This window comes from Stigmatopora argus, chromosome 9, assembly GCF_051989625.1.
Source record: "Stigmatopora argus isolate UIUO_Sarg chromosome 9, RoL_Sarg_1.0, whole genome shotgun sequence".
Classification (NCBI taxonomy): domain Eukaryota; kingdom Metazoa; phylum Chordata; class Actinopteri; order Syngnathiformes; family Syngnathidae; genus Stigmatopora; species Stigmatopora argus.
Window position 1 is genome coordinate 17092524 of NC_135395.1, and position 19827 is coordinate 17112350.

At 45.4% G+C, this 19827-nt stretch overlaps 3 protein-coding genes across 12 annotated transcripts; 2 read left to right on the forward strand and 1 right to left on the reverse strand.

The window, feature by feature from the left end:
• The first annotated feature begins 243 nt into the window (after positions 1-243).
• Positions 244-3854, forward strand: ttc9c (tetratricopeptide repeat domain 9C). 3 transcript variants are annotated; one of them, XM_077609670.1, is made up of 4 exons: positions 244-436; positions 1438-1783; positions 1899-2081; positions 2887-3854. In XM_077609670.1, the coding sequence occupies exons 2-4, from the start codon at positions 1459-1461 to the stop codon at positions 3006-3008; spliced, it is 630 nt and encodes a 209-aa protein (XP_077465796.1). In that variant the 5' UTR covers positions 244-436; positions 1438-1458; the 3' UTR covers positions 3009-3854. The 3 variants fall into 3 exon arrangements, with proteins under 3 accessions (XP_077465796.1, XP_077465794.1, XP_077465795.1); XM_077609668.1 differs by having other exon boundaries at positions 418-554; XM_077609669.1 differs by having other exon boundaries at positions 418-554; positions 1438-1768.
• LOC144082455 (uncharacterized) lies at positions 3112-15033 on the reverse strand. Its single transcript, XM_077609635.1, has 4 exons — positions 14455-15033; positions 7065-7284; positions 6480-6707; positions 3112-6401 (listed from the first exon to the last, which is right to left on the reverse strand). Exons 1-4 carry the CDS (start codon positions 14734-14736, stop codon positions 4003-4005), a joined length of 3129 nt encoding a protein of 1042 aa, XP_077465761.1. The 5' UTR covers positions 14737-15033; the 3' UTR covers positions 3112-4002.
• Positions 7502-19407, forward strand: map1lc3cl (microtubule-associated protein 1 light chain 3 gamma, like). Of its 8 annotated transcripts, none has more exons than XM_077609681.1 (6): positions 8335-8452; positions 16682-16749; positions 17573-17977; positions 18086-18141; positions 18211-18317; positions 18901-19407. In XM_077609681.1, the coding sequence occupies exons 3-6, from the start codon at positions 17917-17919 to the stop codon at positions 19088-19090; spliced, it is 414 nt and encodes a 137-aa protein (XP_077465807.1). In that variant the 5' UTR covers positions 8335-8452; positions 16682-16749; positions 17573-17916; the 3' UTR covers positions 19091-19407. The 8 variants fall into 8 exon arrangements, with proteins under 8 accessions (XP_077465805.1, XP_077465807.1, XP_077465803.1 ...); XM_077609680.1 differs by having other exon boundaries at positions 8341-8452; positions 16685-16749; XM_077609679.1 differs by lacking the exon at positions 8335-8452 and adding an exon at positions 7502-8197 and having other exon boundaries at positions 16682-17977.
• Positions 19408-19827: the final 420 nt, after the last annotated feature.

Consider the following 19827-nt stretch of genomic DNA (forward strand, 5'->3'; position numbering starts at 1 on the left):
TTTGCGATCACCTGTATAGGTGACTATTCTTAATGTTCAATCTATATATCCATTATCGGAATTTCATATTTTATGAATTCTTGAGGAAACAAACTACATACTAGCAGAAACAAGTGTATGGTATCATCAAATATTTTTAAAAAAATAGTAAAGGGCAATCGTACATATATAAGTAATCGTATCTCCACTTCTACTTGCGTAAAGAGTACTTTTTCCAACCAATGTGTCATAAATATGCTGTAGCTGTTGTTTTTGGTTGGTTTAATAACATGTAATTACACATTTGGTCTTTGGGTGGCAGTAATAGAAGTGTACGAAGGTTTCAAGCAATTGATAGAAAATAAAGAAGATTGCGAACCGGTGTGGAGCTTTTACATGGCGTTTAACTGACTGATCGCTTTTCAAAGTTGCTGGCAAGTCGTTTTTCATTAAAGGGGTGAGCTTTTTCCTAACGATTTACAATATAAACCTTTCAAGTGCGTAAATATACAAGCAGACTGCAATCGTTGTTTCCTAACCCATTGTGTCAGTAAGTGTGGAAGACGACTAGCATGGTTAGTTTAGCTGCTAACAACAAATTACACACGAGTCGTATCGCCCGAAGAATATTTTTGAAACTGCCCTTTTTATCTATGTGTATGTATGTATATATGTGCTTATATATGTATGTATATGTATGTATGTGTATATGTATGTGTATGTATGTGTGTGTATGTATATGTATGTGTATGTATGTATGTATATGTATGTGTAAGTATGTATGTATGTATGTATATATGTGTGTGTATATGTATGTATGTATGTATGTATATATATGTGCTTATATATGTGTGTATGTACGTATCAATGTGCTTTTATATATGTATATGTGTATGTGCAAGCAACACGCTTATTTATTTATTTATATATTTATTCATGTATTTATTTATTAACTGACTTATTATCTATTTGTCTAAAATGCCTTTCCTATTTCTGCATCCTCACCGTCTTGCTACTGTGACAAAGAAATTTCCCGAATACGGGATGAATAAAGTTATCTAATCCAATCCAATATATGTATACGTACACGTACACCGGACGGATCTATATTTAATGACAGAATCAGTCGAAAACCACGATTCTCCTTTCAGAATGATCGTTTTGACGTACTAGGAAATAATCTCACCAACGCGAGGCAATGGTGTCAAATTTGCCAGTTAAAGTCGAATACTAATGGCAATCAGAATTTTAAAAAATGCCCAAGTCTTCTCTGTAAAATGGTTCCTTATTATTTTGCGTGAAACCATGTCGAGCATCAGAACACAGCTTTCAATTTATGATGCTCCTTTTAAAGTTGCCGATTAGGTTATAGTTCGAAAAGAAAGATCTTTGAAAGTATCTGTGCTTATTATTTTGGCAAGAAAATAAAACATGAGTTTTCCATGCATTTGATTTCAGCCTAAGAGCTCCACTGAAGAAATGCAGGTGGATGGAGAAGAGGAGAGGCCCACCATGCAGGAAGCAGCGGCAGAAGCTAGCGTGAAGCCTTCAGCCCGACCTTTGCTGGAAGAAGCGGGGCGCATGAAGACAGAAGGCAATGCTTTCTATCGGGAAAGGAACATCCGTGCGGCCATTGGCCGTTACCATCGTGCTCTTTTGCTTCTCCGAAGCCTCGATTCGGAAGCGCAGTTGGATTTGGAAGCGTTTGGATCCAAGACACCAACTCTCACATCTGAACAAGAGAAATTATTGAGGGACATGCAAGTGGACTGCTTCAATAACATAGCTGGTACATTAAAATACGGTACAAGTGCAAAAGTAACTGGATAAAAGATGTTGTTAGTTCATGTGTTTAAAAACAAACAAGTCAACACCAAGTATTATACTATATATGGACAAACATTCTTTGTCTTTTTCAGCCTGTTTACTGCAGAGAGAGAGCGTGGACTTCTCTCGTGTCTTGGAGTACAGCCTCAAGGTGTTGGAGCGGCGACCGGCTGACCCCAAAGCGTTGTACAGAGCCGGGGTGGCCACACTGAAGCTGGGAGACGCGCAAAAAGCCAAGCAGTACCTGACACAGGCCTGCACGTTGCAGCCCAATGGTAAAGTGGTTTGGAAATCGGAGCTGAGCTCCAATTAATACAGTTTTATATATATATATATTTAAGTAAAGCGTAAGCTATAGAATCAGTCACAACAGTTAAAAAAAAGTATGTGGAAGCCCCCTCTAGAGTACTGTGTACAACCGAAAAGTTATTTCCAATGAACTCACAAATCCCAATAATATTGTAATGAAGTTTCCATAGAAATAAAGATGAATCACTTCTAAGTCAGTGTGAAACAACATTCATAGGATTGACAAATCTTAATTTTGAGCAATACTGTATGTTCTGTGTGTGTATGTATATGTATGTATGTATGTATGTATGTATGTATGTATGTATGTATGTATGTATGTATGTATGTATGTATGTATGTATGCATGTATGCATGCATGCATGTATGCATGCATGCATGCATGCATGTATGTATATGTATATATATATATATTTATAAATATATATATATTTATAAATATATATATATATATATATATATATTTAATATGGCAATCCTAAATCACCCGATGGTGCAGTGGTTCTTCCGCCTGGCTATGGTGTGGGCAGTCTGGGTTCGATTCCCACTTGGTGGCAGTGTGGATGGTTGTCTATCTCTCTCTGTGCCTTATGACTGACTGGCGACCGGTCTAAGGTGTAGTCTGCCTTTCCCCCGAAGACAGTTCAACCATCAACCCTTTCGAGGAAGGGCGATATGGAAAATGAATGAATGGCAATCCTATACATTTATTGCGTGACATCTTAAATTAGCCAATCCACTCATTGCTGTCTTTGACCTTTTCTCTCACAGATGGCAACATCAAAAGGTACCTTCAGATGGTCGAGGAGAAACTTAGCAATGAGCTACTCCAGGAGAAGGCCATGTACCGAGGCATGTTTGCCGCCAGAACAAAAAGCAGCTGTGGCGAATAGGCTGATCGCACTGACACATTTACCGCTGGATGGAAAGGCAAGCCTCAACCCGGACCGCCGCCAGTCTTCGAGCGGACGGAGGCCCGCACAAAAGAACATTTTCAAACGAAATTACAAAGCATTGATGTCTTGTTATCGAGGTGAGTGAGGAGCTATAATTGTGCACTACCATGGAAATGTTATGACTGACTTTTGTGTTTATGATGACAAACTATATCCTAATTTGTTAACTCAAGAAATGGTGTTTCCTGGTAAAAATGCGTTCACTGCAAAGATCAGGCGTAGAGTTTAGTGTTTTATAAATTCTAAATGGTTATCCAGCCCATTTGAATTTGCAAGATTTGTATTTATGACACAGTGGATTGTTTAGGATGAGGTTCACTTTATTCATTGTCTAGTTGCACTTAACCACAGTCAGAAATTCATTCAAAGTCCTGAGCACATTCAAGATAAAAAGTTTGGTATTGGCCAACGTTTGACCGCTATGATTGTACTTGAGAGGCTGGATGGCCAATAATAGAAAATATCCATGAGGCAATAACTAAACACAGAACTTGTCACAGAGCAGCATGCAGAAAAATCTAGAACCAATAAATTCATCCTCACAAGTTTCAGCCGTCAAGTCGTTGATCGCATGAGAGTGTTAACTGTCTCTTTACTATTACTGTAGCTTAACCCAGGTTAATACTATACAATATACATGGTCAAAAGCCAAGCCACTTTACTTATATAGTGCCTTTCATACACACGGGATGTGGAATATTTGCATCAACAGATGCGAATAGTTCGCCGTCACTCACGCTTTTGGAAATGATTCTATATAATAAAAGATGCAGTGCAGTCTTAGTCCCCAAGCCCTCTCTTTTGGCTGTAAAACCCTTTTGGGAATAATACATTTTATGGCTCAATCGATGTGCCTGAAGTTTTGGAGGTTGAGAAGCTGTACTTAATACTTTATTTAAAAAAAATGTAGTCACACCAAGCAGCTGAAGTGTCACTTCTTTGACGATTTTTGTTTGAGGCTTAAGGACCTCATGGAGCCGAAAACTCGCCTCCCCAAATCCCTCAGCGATCGAGAACGTCGCAAGGGCAGTCTGGGTGGTGGAGATGGGGAGAAGGAGGGGGAGGAAAGAGGGGAGAGAGAGTGACAGCTGCTCTCAAAACTCTGGGAACAGGACAGGTTAAAAAGACTGGCGGTAGATGCCAGGTACTTGTCCTCCTTTGCACTTAGTGTTCTTGCGCCCTCGCCCTTGGCACTCGGGCCCAAATCCAACGAGGAAACCCAATTGGACCGTCTGGTGGGCTCGTCTTGGTTTCGAGGCACCAGCAAGCCCTGAGACTCGCTCCTGAACAGAGCCCTCCTGGAAAGCCTGACGCCGGAGCTCCGTTTTTCCACGCCTTCCTTCTCCCTCTGCTTGGAGAACATAGGTGAGCTTTGGACCTTCTCCCTTCTCTGCTCCCCCCTCCAGCTTCCGCCAATGTTCCTCGTCCAACCGTATCCGTACTCCACCCGATCCATCTCTTCCCTCTTGCTCCGGGTGTCCTTTCCCCACAAGCGCCCCTCGAACGCCCTGCCGAGTTTGCCGGAAGTTTTTCGGCTCGACTTGGCCCGCTTGTCCTCGCACCGAGCGTCGTCGTAGTCTTCCCTCTCGGCGTAGCTGCTCACCGTGGCGGCCCTGACCAGTTTGTGAGAAGCGTGCTTGCCTCGGTAGAGCCCATCTCCCTGGACCCTAGGCCAGCCCGAAGCGGTCCCGCTTTCCACCCCGCTCTGTCGGAGGGACCCACCCCTGGAATGGATGGCGACGTATTCCGCCGGAGACGCCCTGCCGACGGCACGGGGCAGCGAACACTGGAAAGGGGTGTCTCTCCGAAAGACCGAAAGGGGAGTCGCTCCCATCGGAGAAGGTTGAAGAGGACGTGGGGGGGAGTGAGATCTCGGCGTCGTGGTGGAAGTAGGGGAAGACGGTGGGTCGGATGGGGGGGTGGTCCGTTGGTAGTGGCCGTGCGAGGAGTAGATTGGAGATGGACAATGGAGGGATTGGTACGGGTGAATCGGGCTGCTGCCGTGTGAACGAGGAGGGGTGAGGCTGCACTGGGACTGCGGCGAATGGGGGACGCCGAGAGCCAGCTGGATTGGTCTCTGGGGGCTCGGGTGGGTCAGTCTCTTGTAGTCGTGCGGGTGTTCTGCGGGAGCTCTCGGGGGAACTTTGTGTTTCCTCACCTCGCCGGCCGCTTCCGCCCGGAAACAGTCGATGTCCAGTTCCACGCCTTGCTCCATTAATCCGACCACCACGGCCCTCGACAGGCCGGAGAGACGGGAGATTTCCCCCACCGTGGCTGAGTCTTCTATGAGCCTGGGACTGGAGGCGGGTTCATGGAGCAAGCTGCTGCGCTGGGAGACTGGCGCCGACGCAAAGCTAGAGCTAAACACTGAGGTTCCAACTTCGTCCGTAGATCCGCCGGTCCAGTCCAGCGAGTGAGAGAAGGCCGACGATCCAAATCCAGAAGGTCCGCCGGGGTTTGAAGTGACCTCTAGAGAACTGCGGTGGTTGAGGGAGGTGGGACAGGTGGATATACGAGGCCGAGCTCGAAGCGCCGGGCCGGGTGTTGACGAGGGTTGCGTCAGTACTGAAGAAACGGAGGTGGTGGAGTCGACCCCCCGATTTTGGGGTTTTCCCCCAATTGCCCTTTTTGAGTTTAAACCAGGAGCAAGGTTCAAGTTTAGGTTAAGATTCAAATTGATGTTCAGATCCTCCCCAGTCGCCGAGGGGAGGCTACCCAGATTGATAGAGTTTCTAGCGGCGGTTTTCCCCGTGGCGCTGAGGCTTACTTTAGCCGAGTTACCCAAAAGCGATTTGCACGGCGTTACACTCCCCCCTGGCAACGTAGAAGGCGTACTGCGGCTTTCGTAAGCGGACAGTGACTGTGTGGAACCGTGGCTTTTCCCAGGCGTGCCAAGGCCCCTGCGCGTGATCGGACAATGCGCGAGATCGGCATTCCGATGGCGGTATTGATGAGCTAGCCGAGAGATGTACTGCTCCAGCTGGGTCAGAGACGCCGGAGTCACCACGCGAGGCAGTTTTTCAACGCGGATGCTTCCCGTCGGCTCATCCGCTTGGTTTCCTTCGGTGTGTGGAGACGGCGATCGTTCTTGCGTCTGAGCGGTAAAAAGAGGACTCTGGAGGGCGACGGCGTGCAGCGGACTGGGGTAGGGGTACACCTCTTTTGTCCGACGAGATACCAGATCTTCACAGTAGCACGGGTCCAACTGGGGTCTAGGCGCACGGGATGAAACTCGGTCAAGTTTTAGAAGGGAATAAATCAACGGATGGTTCAGGTCCGAGCAGAGATCGGACAAAAAGCCCAGACCGGATGCTTCGGCCTCGATGGAGACTGTAAGGAGAAAGGACAGAAGAACAGTTTATTGTAGAAAACGTCAATTCCGGATCAGTTTCAATAGGGAATTCTCACTTGACATTGATTGCTCCTCGTTTGGCTCGCCATCATTGCGGTGATTATTCATTATTGACTGCTGTACCACGCAGTCGGACCATAAGATGTCAGTGTTGCTCACTGATGCGGGGACCTGCTCCCAAAACCTTATGGGTCGAGTTGCCTGGACCAGTCCTCCTTGGGCAACGTCACTGGACACTGAGTAGCAGGAGTCAGATAGAGAGCTCCCACTCACCGAATAGAAACCTGGAAACAAACAAACAAACAAAAGGATCTGTTGTCATGAGGGTCAGCAAAGAACAGAGTTCCTAGCTTAGTCCTAAATCCACCATTGGTTTGGAATAATCAGACATTCATTCTTCAGGCTTTCTTAGGTTCTACTTTAAAGTGAAGTTTACTTCTTGAAAACTGTACGACTTGAGGATAGACGAAACTCTTTAAGAGAAATGTGCACTTAACAGAACAGCAAAAAAATCAAATCATGTTTGCCAGGAAAGGCTTAAAAAGACAAATGAGTCAGTTCTAGGGCAGACAAAGAGGTGAAGAAAGAGGTCTTGGACAGGACATTTCCACACTTCCGTCCATGCCTTTTTTTTTTTTTACCTGAGCTGGGTCTGGAATCGCTGTCCAAGTTGACCGCGCAACCGGGATCCGGTGTAGGCGGGGACAGCAGGTCAGAGGGGGCGTCCCAGGACAAAGTGGACCAGCGGGAATTGCTCCTCCCACCCCATGAAGAATGTCCCGTCCCGTCGCCAGAGTGACTGCAGGAGTTGTCTAGGTTACTCTTATTTGACAAGCCCATTGTCTCCGAGGGGGAGGGAGTCTGAAATTCAAAACAGAACAAGACAGGTGTGGAATGAGTACTCATGCAGGGCTCAAAGATAAGCGCTTCACTATTTCCAGGCCCAAGCAACAACAACAACAACAACTACAAAAACACGTGAATAGCCTCTTCTGATAAGTGATATCCAGTGGCACTAACTAGGTCAAACTACCCCCCTTCTGTGTGCGGTCTTTTGGTCATCGGTCTTTTGGTCGCGGTCTTTTGGTCGCCCCGACCGCGACAACGGGCGACCAAAAGACCGACGACCAAAAGACCGGCGACAAAACAAGGTAAAACAACACGGTCTACGCATCAATAAAAGCCAACAATGGCCATGAGCAGTTTCACTGAGCCGACATGTGAGTGTAGAAGAGTTTGTATGTACATGCGTTGTCCCTTTAAGAAGCGACGTCAGTTCAGTCAGGGTCTTAACAAGTTCTCCAACAAAAAACAATAAAAGTCCGGGAAAATTGGAGCTTTTCTTTAGCCTAATAATTAATAGGGCATTAAGTATGACTAAATAGTAATTTGCAGTTTGTATTTAGGGAATTGGAGCAACAATTTTAATGGTAATTATCAATAACCTTCCGGGCAACCAATCGACTGTGTACCCCCCTTCTTGCATGGAGGGAATTTAAATGTAAAAAAGTGAGATACATGGGCGAAAGATGATTGACATTTGCCTGATGACATCACTCCTTTCTCAAACAATGCTTCAACACTGACGATCACTCAACCGAGTCAGCAAAGTGCTTCCATTTCCCTGATTAGCCAGCGACCCCCGTTCACGTCAAACCCCCCCAAGCCGCCTCCCTTTTTATTTATCCTCCAAATCCCCGTTCCCTACCCGCCGGCACGGCGTGAGACGAAGCAAAAAAGCCCCCGAGCGCCGCCGATGGAAGAAACAATACGGGTAGTGAGTGACTCACCGCCGTTGGGATGACGGAAAAGCGGAGGGGTGGGCGCACGGGGGGGGGGGGGGGGGGGGGGGGGGGGGGGGATTGAGGAGATAACGGGGGAGAAGACAGATGACGTAACAAAGAACAGACAGCAGAGTGGCAGAAGGGAAGGAAGGGTGAGGAGGATGAGGATAAAGGAGGGGAGTTGAGTAAGAGCTTCGCAGTCTGCTGCCTATCTCCACCTGTCGCCGTGGTGACGAGAAAAAAAGGTAAAAAAGAAATACAAGAGTGACTCATCCAATGATTGAATGGGGGAGGGGGGCAGCCAGTTGCTGGGCCGAGGGAGAAGGGCATTTTCGAGCCCCCCACCTCTTTAACTCCCCTTGACAAATAATCCCCCTCGCCCTATCGCTCCCATAATATCCTCTCGGCCTGACGCGGCACAGCTCAAACTCTCGCTTCTCCCACGCACGAGCGGCGGCGTTTAACTCGGGTGTTAAACGTAGCACCCGCGGGCCGGATGCGGTCCTGGGAGTGGGTCCCGATCTGGCCCCTGGGGTCGTTCTCCAGGATGGGGACTTTGTTTTTTGTTTGTTTGTTGTTATTTGTGCACTTTGTGGTGAAGCTTTATATCCCATGATACTTGTGTAATGACAATAAAAGCATTCAATTTATACTAAGCGTGTCAGAGTCGGTTGGTTCGCGGGGCGCTTTAACGTCAACTTGATTTCACGTGGGCCGGACCATTTTAGATATAATATTTAGATTATTTATTTAAATAAATGGATTAAAAGAACTGGATTAAAAGCCCTGAATATTCAGTTTTTTATAGATCTAAAACAATGTTTATTTTAGCTTTTTTTTAAATATATTTTTAGATTTTACAAAATGATTTTTGAACTAAAAACAGAATAAAAATGGATTAAAAAATGACAATTATTGATTTAAAAGGGGGAAAATCAGGAAATTTAATATACATCTATACTCTGATTTATACTGTAAATAGAATCAAATGCTTTCATTTTATTGACATAGGCGGCATGAAACCAGGATTTTGTGAGTCAGGTGCTCGAGTGAGTGCATTTTGCCGTAGTCAAATTCGTCTCTTCGTTAATGATTTACCGAAACCAAAAGGAAATGAAGGTAAGCTAAAAATGCCCCCAAATCAACAGTAAGCGACAAGACCCAGCCCAGAAAAAGTTAGGAAAGGATACAAAATTGACAGGAAGCGACCTGTTAATACCTAAAACCGTCCCGTACTAAGTGAGTCCACTTTCTCGGCCCAAAAACGGGTCCTGCCCACATCTGGCCCCAACCAAATTGAGTCTGACACCCCTGGTTTAACTCGACCTGCACTTTCCCCTCTAATTCCCCTCAAATTCCACCCAAGACTCCCCTTCCACGCTTGCCTCTCACTCTCCCCGGCCACAAATCACGGCCTAGAACGTTCCACGCGAGCAAGGGCGCATGATCAAATCATCGGAGAGTACGTGTAGGTGGAGGGGGTGCCGTGGTGAGGGATGTCATCTGATATTTCCGCAGCGGGACCCTCTGGAACAATGCGCTACGTCGCATAAATCAGAAAACTGAATATAGCCAAACAACGTAGGAAGTGTTTTTTTTGCTGCGCGCTATTATCTGTTGCTCATGCAATTTAAATTTTGAATGTACAACAAGCACCCACAACTTCCATAAGTGGACTTTTTGCTGGGCTTGTTTCATTTCCTGAGGCAACAAGCAGAGAAAACGCTTGTCTCAATCCGCAAGTCGCTCTAATAGATCCATGTAAGGTGATGCTTCCGAAAACTGAAGCTAATCTTCAAGTCTGGCTATCCACCCACACACAAACATGCACTCACACACCCATCTTTTTCCTTAACATTGTCTTTGAACTGAGGGGGCAAGTAAAAGATATGGTGGACACTGACAATTTACATAGAAAATGTGGCATTTCTTTTCTGTGAACTGAATTTAGTTGAACAGATGCACTTTTGTTTAACAGAATTGTGTCATGATCTTATAAAAGACATGAATTGTGCATGAAAGATTAGTTTCAAATGGAATCTTTTTTTTTTAACGGTTGCGTTTGACCCTGTTTGGCCTTTTAATCCACCACGCTTGCAAAATGTGGATTTGCACCCTTTACGCATTAGTGAAGGGAAGAAGGCAAATCGCATTTTAAGCGTCATGATGGAAACTGAACAAAAACTGACGCTGTCGCCGGGTCGGGACTCCAAATCATTTTTGGACCCTTCTCATTGGTCAATCTCAAATAGGACATTTTTTCCTCCCACTCATCAAATTTAAATAATCCACATACAAAATCTTAAAACATGCAGAATAAAATGTACCTATCTTGAGACAAAAACATAGAGAGAAAAAAGAAATGTTTATTTTAAAATGCCAAATGGTGTCATTTGGTGTCTTGTAACTGTAGAGAATTTTATAGTCATATTTGCAACAATATTTACTATTCCTGGAATGTTTCTATAACATGCACAAAAAAAACATAACTTTTTTAGCATGATAGGCGAAGAAAGCAGTGATTCATATATTGAGAATTTTTTGAAAGGCCTACTAATTCAGATTTTCATATCATAGCTAACCTGAATTAATGTCTCACTCGACATTGCCATTAACGTCAACTCAATTTCATGTGGGCCGGACCATTTTAGATGTAATATTTAGATTTTTTTTTTTAATTGGATTAAAAGAACTGGATCAAAAGTCCTAAACAGTCCGTTTTTATAGATCTAATGCAATGTTTATTTGAGCTTTTTTTTTCTTAGTAATGGAAAATTTCTTTTAATCATTTTTTAATTTCAAATGGAAACAAAATATATTTTTTAATTATGTTCAATATTAAAGTGGAAAACGGAAAATATCTATATATTTATTTTTAGATCTTACAAAATGCGCTTTGAGCTAAAAACACACAAAAAAAATTGGATTGAAAATATTGCAATGATTGATTTTAAAAAGGGGAAAAATCAGGAAATGTAATGTAGATAATCAGTCATCAGTAACAGCAAGCTAAAGCGCTAACATCGACAAATAATGACCCGAAAAGATGTATTTTAAACCAAGAGCGCCGACAAAAATACAAAAATAAGGCAATGTGGCGCTTATTTTTATTGCAAAGGCAAACATTGTTGTACCTTTACTGTAATGAAGTTGCGAGTGTGCATTTTGAAAAACAACTCGTTATGTAATTCCAAAGCTTTGAGTCATGCCGAACATTTTCCGGCAGAAACTGGTGTGTTAAGCGATCATTAAAGTGTACGCCGTTCCGTCAAGTACACGCGTCTCTACACGTTGGACCGCGTCGCCGTTTACGTGGGCGGGGGCAGCGGGAGGGCGAGGTGCCGACTGGCCGGGTCACCCTGGCAGCTAGCTAGCTACCTTCTGAGGTGAAAATGAGTAATGTCGTTTTGTCCTCTCTGCGGGGCATTGCGCAACCAAATGGTTGGACGACAACCCAGTAGATGTTAGTGGGTGGGCGCTGTGGAAGGTAGGTCGCACTTCCACCATCATGCCCTTGCTCAAATCGCTCTCATTTGTAGGGAATTGCACAATTCCTAGTTGCTTCATTCACATTTAAATACCGTATTTTCACGACTATATGGCGCATTGTAATTTTAGCCGCAGTGTCAGTAACGAGTGCTATTTCTGTATTTTGAACACACAAAGGACGCACCGTTTTTTTAGACGCATATATGTTATATATGAATATTGAACCGCAATAGCGCTGGCTATCAGGAGCAGGGGTTTAGGATATATAGTTGTTGCACGCTACACCCACACGCTAAAAACACGTTTTTAAAAAGGCAACGGAAGCTAAACTGAGTTCGGTTGTACTTTATTTAGCCATTTTACAACTTACTCGTGTCGTCATCACCCACAAATCCATCAAAGTCCTCATTTTCTGTGTCCGAATTGAACAATTGTCCAAATGAGTCATCGAAAACGCTGAGTTTTATACGTTCGTCCAGGCGGCCACAATCCATTCGCAAATAGTAGCTAGCTAGTAGCTAGCGTAACTATTCCGGGGCTGTGTTCCATGCTTCGCAAGGCTGTGTTGATGCCGATTGCCAGGCCACAATCCATTCGCAAATAGTAGCTAGCTAGTAGCGAGCGTAACTATTCTGGGGCTGTGTTCCATGCTTCGCAAGGCTGTGTTGATGCCGATCGCCAGGCCACAAACCATTTGCAAATAGTAGCTAGCTAGTAGCTAGCGTAACTAGCCCGGCGCTGCCTGCCACCCTTCGTCAAGCTGTGCTGATGTCGATGTATACAGCCCACAATCCATTGGGTGTATTGACAAAAGAACTACATATCCCAGCGGTCACTGCGCAGTACTTTTTCTACGGGGAAAATAGTAGAGTCGGGGGCTGCTTGCCGTAGTTGTGAGAGATGGTGTACCCTATCGACTGATTTATTTTATTTGATCGTGATAACAATTTTAGTATTGGTCCATATGTAAAGCGCACCGGATTATAAGGCACCCTGTCTATTTTGGAGAAAATTTAAGACTTTTATGTGCGCCTTATAGTCGTGAAAATACGGTAGTCTTGATTGTTGACCAAACTTGGTAGTGACTGACTTTTCGGATAAAACCCGAACAACGGCAGCTCGATGGATGACAAAGCTTGTTTATTTGGTTGCATTGGAAAATTCCATTGTCAATTCTGAAGACAACATCAGCCTTGCATAGCACCCGTCTGTCATTTTGTGGATTATTTGAAGGGGTTATCTCCCTTAAAGCTTCTTTTCTAGCAAAGCGGGGAGTCCCGATGTGGATTATTTGATGCGGTGACCCTACGGTCCTGTGATCAAGGGTTTGAATCCCGGATTTAACCTTCCGATGTGGAGTATCTCCACAATGATGATGAGGCAAATGTAGTTCATGCTCACAAATAATGCACATTATGGCTATCCCCGTAGGCCACGGCTTCGGGCAGAAGCATCGTGTCCTTCTGGGTTGCATGTCAACCCACATTCTCCAAACTATAGCATAATACGATCTGAACCGGAGATACTGGACTATAATTAGCTTTGTAGCTTGTGGTGGGTGGTATCAATTACTAGACTTGCAAATCGATGCTTCTATAATATTCTGCCTTTGTCGTATTAAATAATGAACTAATTGACTGCCCTTGGTGGCAATAGACTTCCAGTCCGTTTGGGCTGGCATTGAATGATCATGTTTTAGTGCCATTGACAGTGATGGAGGTCCAATCCTTTTTGAGTGGAAGTGCTGGCAGCGGTGGACCGATCGCTGCCAGAACTTCCCAGATGGATTGGATATCTATTACCATCAGTGGAAGCTAGTGAGTTAATCCCTTCTGGAAAATTGAATTGCTAAAGCAGCTAAATGTACACACATAAGACTTTTCAATTTGATCCCAGTAAGAAGAATCATGCAATGATGGATGTTACCATTCGGTGCTCTTGCTTTTGTAATATTTGTATAATTACTGCAATGAGAATATCAATGTGTCTTGGATATGCTGCTGTGTTGAAAAAAAAGCTTTTATTTAAATGTCTATAATGTTTTAGGAACAATTGCTTTGTATTTTTTGTGTAGTGTTGTCCAGAGAATTTTAGGCCTATCATTATGATATTGGTGAATTATAGGTAAGTATTGAGCGTACGGTAATATACCAAGACAGGAGTGACGAACAATTTAGACACAAAGACCCAATATTTTGACCTGTGAGTTAAAAAAAAAAAAATACAATCGCCCCAATTTTTTTTTAATACAATTTGTTTGTTTTTCATGGGCCCTGATGAATTCGAGTGTGTTTAAGAGAGAATCAAAATAATAGAAACATGAAAGGAGGCAAAGAGCCAATATATACAATATTCGATAAAAAGCAAAGAGCCGCATGTGGCTCGAGAGCCGTGTGTTTGTCACCCCTGCTCTAAGACAACAATTGGTATATGTTCCTTATTAGTATTTTATTTTTGTAGTACTGACCACCACATTACTGCGAGATCCGTATCAGTTTTTGCCTAATTTAGTGTCTAGTGTGCTAACGTGACCTTTAAAGCTGATGGAGCAGCCATAAATGCTGCGCCAAATCGGGGTGTGCGTGCGTGTGTGCGTGCGTGAGTGTGTTTCCGCGCTGACGCCAATCCCCACTTCCACGATATTTAATGGTTTTGTCAATCAAGTTTGGGGGCGGCATTAGGCACCCCCACTGCATGCGGCATGCAGCAGTACCGTGGTATTGCAGTACTGTGCCCCCCGCCCCAGGCGGACTCGTACCTGTTGCCCACCGAGTGTGGCCGGGTTCCGCTCGGCCTCTCGGTCGTCCTCCCGATCTCCGCCGCCGTCGCCCGGCGCCGGCTCGAGCTGCGGCTCGGCCGCCCGGGCTCGTCCCTCCAGAACGGCGTCCAGCATGTCACGGTGTTCGCATCGGAGCAATTCCAGCTCCAGGACCCCGGCCAGCGTCGCTTTGAGTCGCTCCCCGATGCGGGCTCGCTCGGAGCCCGACCACAGGGAGTTGACGACTCCGCGGCGGCCGGCGGAGGCGGCAGTTGCGGCCATCGTCGCCGGTCAGCGCGCTCCTCTCGCTCGCTCGCTTCGCGATCAAATGTCCAAGCCAAGTCTCACGCTCCGCTCGGCGGATCCCGCATCCGGGATGGCGACATACCCGAGCGGCCGTTCGGTGCTTTTTAGCCCGACGGCGGCGAGCGAACGAAGCGTGACCGGATGCACGAGTGACCCCCCGTTGGCACTTATTTGTGCGGGCAACGAGCGGGAGTCGTCGTGGGTGCCGCCGAGCGGTCTGCAGTTGTTCCGAACGAGACAATGCGACGCGCGCACGCCCGCACGCACGCACTCACGCACTCACGCACGACGTGAGAGCGGGCAGCGGAAAGGGGGCGGGGTCAACCGACCCTCTCTCTTATGCGGCAATGCTACTGGCTGGCAACTTTTTCGAATAGACCAGGGCTGGACAAACTTTTTTTTGCCCCCCCCCCAAAAAAAAATCCAAAGGATGCAAGGTTCAGTGTACTATATAAGATTAAAGTCTTGATTTTACCAGAAAGAAAAATCCATCGTAATATTACAAGAATAGAGTCACATGATGAGATTACAATGGTAGCATCACGAGATTAACGTCATTAGAGTCAACATGACAAGAAAAAGTACTAGTTTGAAATCATAATATGAGGAAGAAAATAGTAATATAACATTAAAATTACAATATCAGGAGAAGCATCGTCATTGATGAGAATAAAGTTGCAATATTAAGAGATAAGAATCGTTATATTGCGTAATAGAAGTGCATAATAGACTGGTGCAGTTATGGCCACGAGTCATTATATTTGAACATCCCTGGAATGGGCGCATGAGTGGAAAAAAGCAAAAATATGCGTACAGACAAATCCATAAAAAAAAACCTCCTGGCATTCCTGGAGAGTTTCCATAGAGATAGTGTGTCTGAACAAGTGACCTCATCTCAGGGGGGTCTGTTTTATGTTGCCAGGGTCCTTTTGTCTTTTTAGGTGAACTTTCTAGAGAACGCTATTTGATGTGACGTGCTCGCACTGCCTTTGTGAACGCGCCTACGCCGATCCCCAAGGCTTTAAATGCGAGGTGTACAAAAGTACAGAGCGCGTGTAGATTGTAAAACAATGGCGCTCGCAGGTAGTGGAACGGGTCAGCCATTGAACCAAAGATTGGCCAGGCAGCCATGGTGGACTTATCACCAGCTCCTATGGAGTTAATGAATAATGCCCTTTAAAGTGTCTTGAAGTGCTCAGCGGAAGGCCACCTTGCATTTTGGTGGGCCGGGGTTCGAATCCTGGCGCTGGCCTTCCTGTGTGGAGTTTTCTTTGGAAGCCCATTCAATGTGCACTAGTCAATGTCCTAAAATATGAATGCTGAATTCATTGACTGTGATAAATTGGCCATTGATGTGAGCGTGAAATGTAGTCGATATTTGCGCCTTGATTTCCCGGTAACCGATTCACCGTGTATCCTGTTTCTTGTAGCGAGTCAGCTGGGGGGGAGTGTCCAATTCACCGACAAATATAGACTGTTGTAGAAAAAACACAGATTACAGTAATCCCTCGATTATCGCGTCTTCACTTATCGCAAATTCACTACTTTGCAATTTTTTTCTGCTATTAATGTTTTTTTTTAATTGTTTAAAGTTCATAAAAATGTGAAAATCCAGGCTGAAAATCCAAGCCACTCTTGCTACTAAGACTCGGCACTGATGAAAAAAAAGACCCTACTTTGCGATTTTTTCTATTATCGCGGCCATGTCTGGTCTACATTAATCGCGATATTCGAGGGATTACTGTATGCTCCTATGCACTTGTATTTAATTGCTTAGAAGTGTAAATGAAACGATTAAAAAAAGCACAATGGGGCACTAAAAGAACCAAGCAAAAGCATTTATTTAAATTCTCCGTTTCTTCTTTTTGTCAAGAGTTCAGGTCTCTGGTTAAGCAGTTGCTAAGTAACCCGTTCTCACCAGCAGATGGAGAAGTGTGCCATCATTGGATGGGATTGTGCCCTTTGACCTCTGCTTGCAGGCCTTCGAAGGTTAGGTTGAACATATTTAAGTCACATTTGATAGGACATACCAAATGAATAATCTCCTCTCGCTACTACTGGGATAAAGTTAGATTGATCTATTTTTTTTTTAACAAGATGATAGGATGTTATTAGTTAAAAAGTGCCATTTGACTACCACCCAAGGGTAAACGTTAAAATCATTGGCATAGGCTACAGCACCCCACAACCCTGAAGGGAATGTGCTGACCAGACAGATGTCATGAAAATATCAACAAATCCACTGTAGCTGCTCAAGTTCTCTGGCGCCCCCTAGTGGGACAAACTGGCTTTTTGTCAAACAAACATCAACATTTCCATTTTATCCCCTATAAAAGCCACTGATGTACTTTTTTGACCTCCAAAAATCCAAAGTTGCCAGCCTGAAATCCTTCCACTTTTATTCCTTAAACAGAGGAAGTGTGTAAACAATACAGATGGCCACATCAAAAAAACATTCAAATCTATCATTTGGAAATGAATATAATTTGATCATTTAAAATCCCCATCAAATTTATTTATTGAAGCCTTAAAAAACACTCCTATATTAGCACGCCTCTTTTTATTGAAGTTGTCCGCTTTGGATTCCAACCTTAGTTTTCCCTTGACGGACCCTAACAAATTCAAGCTTTTTCAGCGATCCCTAACTATGGTGTATTTATAAATCGCCACGGGCCAGTAAAAACCGGGTCAGTTGGCTCGCCGGCCGTAGTTTGGACGCCGTGCAAATTGGCTTTCGATGACTTTGCAGCCCTACTACTCGGCTGACGCAGCTTCTAATGTTCTTTTGGCGCCGCCACTCTTATGCAAACAGCGCTCTAATAATGGACGCGCCCTTGGAGATGATCCCAAAATGTCGGGCGGGGCCGCGAGACCGCGAGACCGTCGGGTCAGATGGTCACCTTCGGACAATCCGGCGATCTCATTTTCATTCCTCCTCTCGGCCTTTGCGTCCCACTCCTGACAGCCCACATAAGTGTGAGAATGCTAAGTCAGGTAACCGGTACGTGCGAAGTGGCCCCCGGAGGGAGGCCCTTTAGCCGGTAAGGGCTATAAAGCCCCCCCGGCGGCCGCCTCTCGTCGGGGTTTGCAAACTTCCACCCGAGGGGACGTTAGCGCCACAACATCTCCGCAAACCACCCCAATCCAGCAACCAAGATGGCGCCCTTTGAGAAATCCATGGACACCATGATGCCCTTCAAGCAGAGAAAGTGCTTGGGTGAGTGACGCAAACCGGCCGCCGCCGCCATTTTGTTCCGATATATATTTCCAATACAAGTGTAAGACTAATTGAAAGATAACATTTCTACAATCTTTTCCCCTTCAGAGACAAGAAAAGACGAAGTGTGCAGCATCCGTTCCAAATTCCCCAACAAATTGCCGGTGAGTGTCCGACCGATCTGATCTCGGGCGTCGGGACCGACCCTGACCGGCGTTTTGCCACCCGTCAAGGTTATCGTGGAACGCTACCTCCGCGAAAAGACTCTCCCCCTGTTGGACAAGAGCAAGTTTTTGGTCCCCTTTGAGCTGACCCTGGGTCAGTTCCTCTGCCTGCTCAGGTAAAAAAAAAAACGGGAGGTAGCTCTGGGGGTACACGGTTGATTGGTCGCCCGGAAGATAAGTGATAATTACCATCTAAATCGTTGGGCAAATTCCCTAATACAAACTGCGAATGACTATTTAGTCATACTTAATGCCCTAGTAATGATTAGGCTAAAGAAAAGCTCCAAATTTCCCGGACTTTTATTGTTTTTTGTTGGAGAACTTGTTAAGACCATGACGGACGTCGCTTCTTAAAGGGACAACGCATGTACATATAAAGTCTTCTACACTCACACGTTGGCTCAGTGAAACTGATCATGGCCATTGTTGGCTTTTATTGATGCGTAGACCGTGTTTTTTTACCTTGTTTTGTCGCCGGTCTTTTGGTCGTCGGTCCTTTGGTCGTCGGTCTTTTGGTCGCCGGTCTTTTGGTCGCCCGTTGTCGCGGTCGGGGCGACCAAAAGACCGCGACCAAAAGACTGGTGACCAAAAGACCGGCGACCAATCGACCCGCACACGAGCTCTGGGCGTCTGTCCCGGCAACGGCGGCGGCGGTGTCCTCTGCGTCCTCCTCTCAGCCCGTCCTCCCTTTCCGCTCAGGAACAAGATCGACCTGGAATCCACCCAGGCGCTCTTCCTGCTGGTGGCTGAGAAGAGCATGTCCTGCATGTCCTCCAGCATGGGGGAGGTCTACTCCCACCACAGGGACCCCGACGGCTTCCTCTACATCACGTACGCCTCGCAAGAAATGTTCGGAGCGCCCCGACCGTCAGGAAGCCCGCCGTGCTGAGCCCCCAACCGGCGCCAGCTCCTCCTTTCGCTGGATTCGGGAAGACGTCAAGACCGAAGATGATACCCCGTGATCCCAGATTCTAGCGTCCACCTCCAGAACGAGAAACGTCCATACGTCAATGAGGTGGGGTATGTGCTACGGGGTGCGCCGGAGCCTCCACGCCGCACAAACGGGCTGCTGATTATCCCCGGCGCCGCTCCTTCACCCTGTCGACAATGTGAATTCTCGTCCCGGACTTCTCGTTTTCAGGACCGTTGAAGTTCTGTGACGTGTCTCGCTATTTCAAAATCAATAAACGTCCTTTTAATACGTTATCTTGGCCTGATGTGGTTTTCCCCTCGATGCTACCGCCATATTAGTGTATTGCAGGGGTAGGGAACCTATGGCTCGGGAGCCACATATGGCTCTTTTGATGGGTGTATATGGCTCTCCGCTAACCTGTGAGGTAAACAATGCAAACTCCTGGTGAGAAAGCGCAGGAATAGGAGCGTTACGTTGGTATTATGCAATTGACACTATAAATTATAACTATAACTTATAATCATCATTTTTTTTCATTACATTCTTCTGCATGGATATTCTCATTGATTAGCAACAACGTAACAATGTTGTCAAAAAAAATCACAGACTTTTTGTACTTTAAAAGTGGTGATGTGACTAAAAAAGGCACACATTTTCATGCATGTGGACTTTTAAATTCAGAGCATGGCTCTCAAGTATTAACATTTGAAAAA

What these genes read in the sequence shown, in the direction of transcription:
- LOC144082455 (XM_077609635.1), bottom strand. Translation starts at nt 14,736, where the DNA reads ATGGCCGCAACTGCCGCCTCCGCCGGCCGCCGCGGAGTCGTCAACTCC. An exon ending in CCACACTCGGTGGGCAACAG is followed by an intron (nt 7,285 to 14,454) that starts GTACGAGTCCGC and finishes TTTGAATTTCAG; the next exon opens with ACTCCCTCCCCCTCGGAGAC. An exon ending in CGATTCCAGACCCAGCTCAG is followed by an intron (nt 6,708 to 7,064) that starts GTAAAAAAAAAA and finishes GTTTGTTTCCAG; the next exon opens with GTTTCTATTCGGTGAGTGGG.
- map1lc3cl (XM_077609679.1), top strand. Translation starts at nt 17,917, where the DNA reads ATGGCGCCCTTTGAGAAATCCATGGACACCATGATGCCCTTCAAGCAG. An exon ending in CAAGCAGAGAAAGTGCTTGG is followed by an intron (nt 17,978 to 18,085) that starts GTGAGTGACGCA and finishes TTTCCCCTTCAG; the next exon opens with AGACAAGAAAAGACGAAGTG. An exon ending in CAGTTCCTCTGCCTGCTCAG is followed by an intron (nt 18,318 to 18,900) that starts GTAAAAAAAAAA and finishes CTTTCCGCTCAG; the next exon opens with GAACAAGATCGACCTGGAAT.
- ttc9c (XM_077609668.1), top strand. An exon ending in AGCTGGTACATTAAAATACG is followed by an intron (nt 1,784 to 1,898) that starts GTACAAGTGCAA and finishes TGTCTTTTTCAG; the next exon opens with CCTGTTTACTGCAGAGAGAG. An exon ending in CTGCACGTTGCAGCCCAATG is followed by an intron (nt 2,082 to 2,886) that starts GTAAAGTGGTTT and finishes TTTCTCTCACAG; the next exon opens with ATGGCAACATCAAAAGGTAC.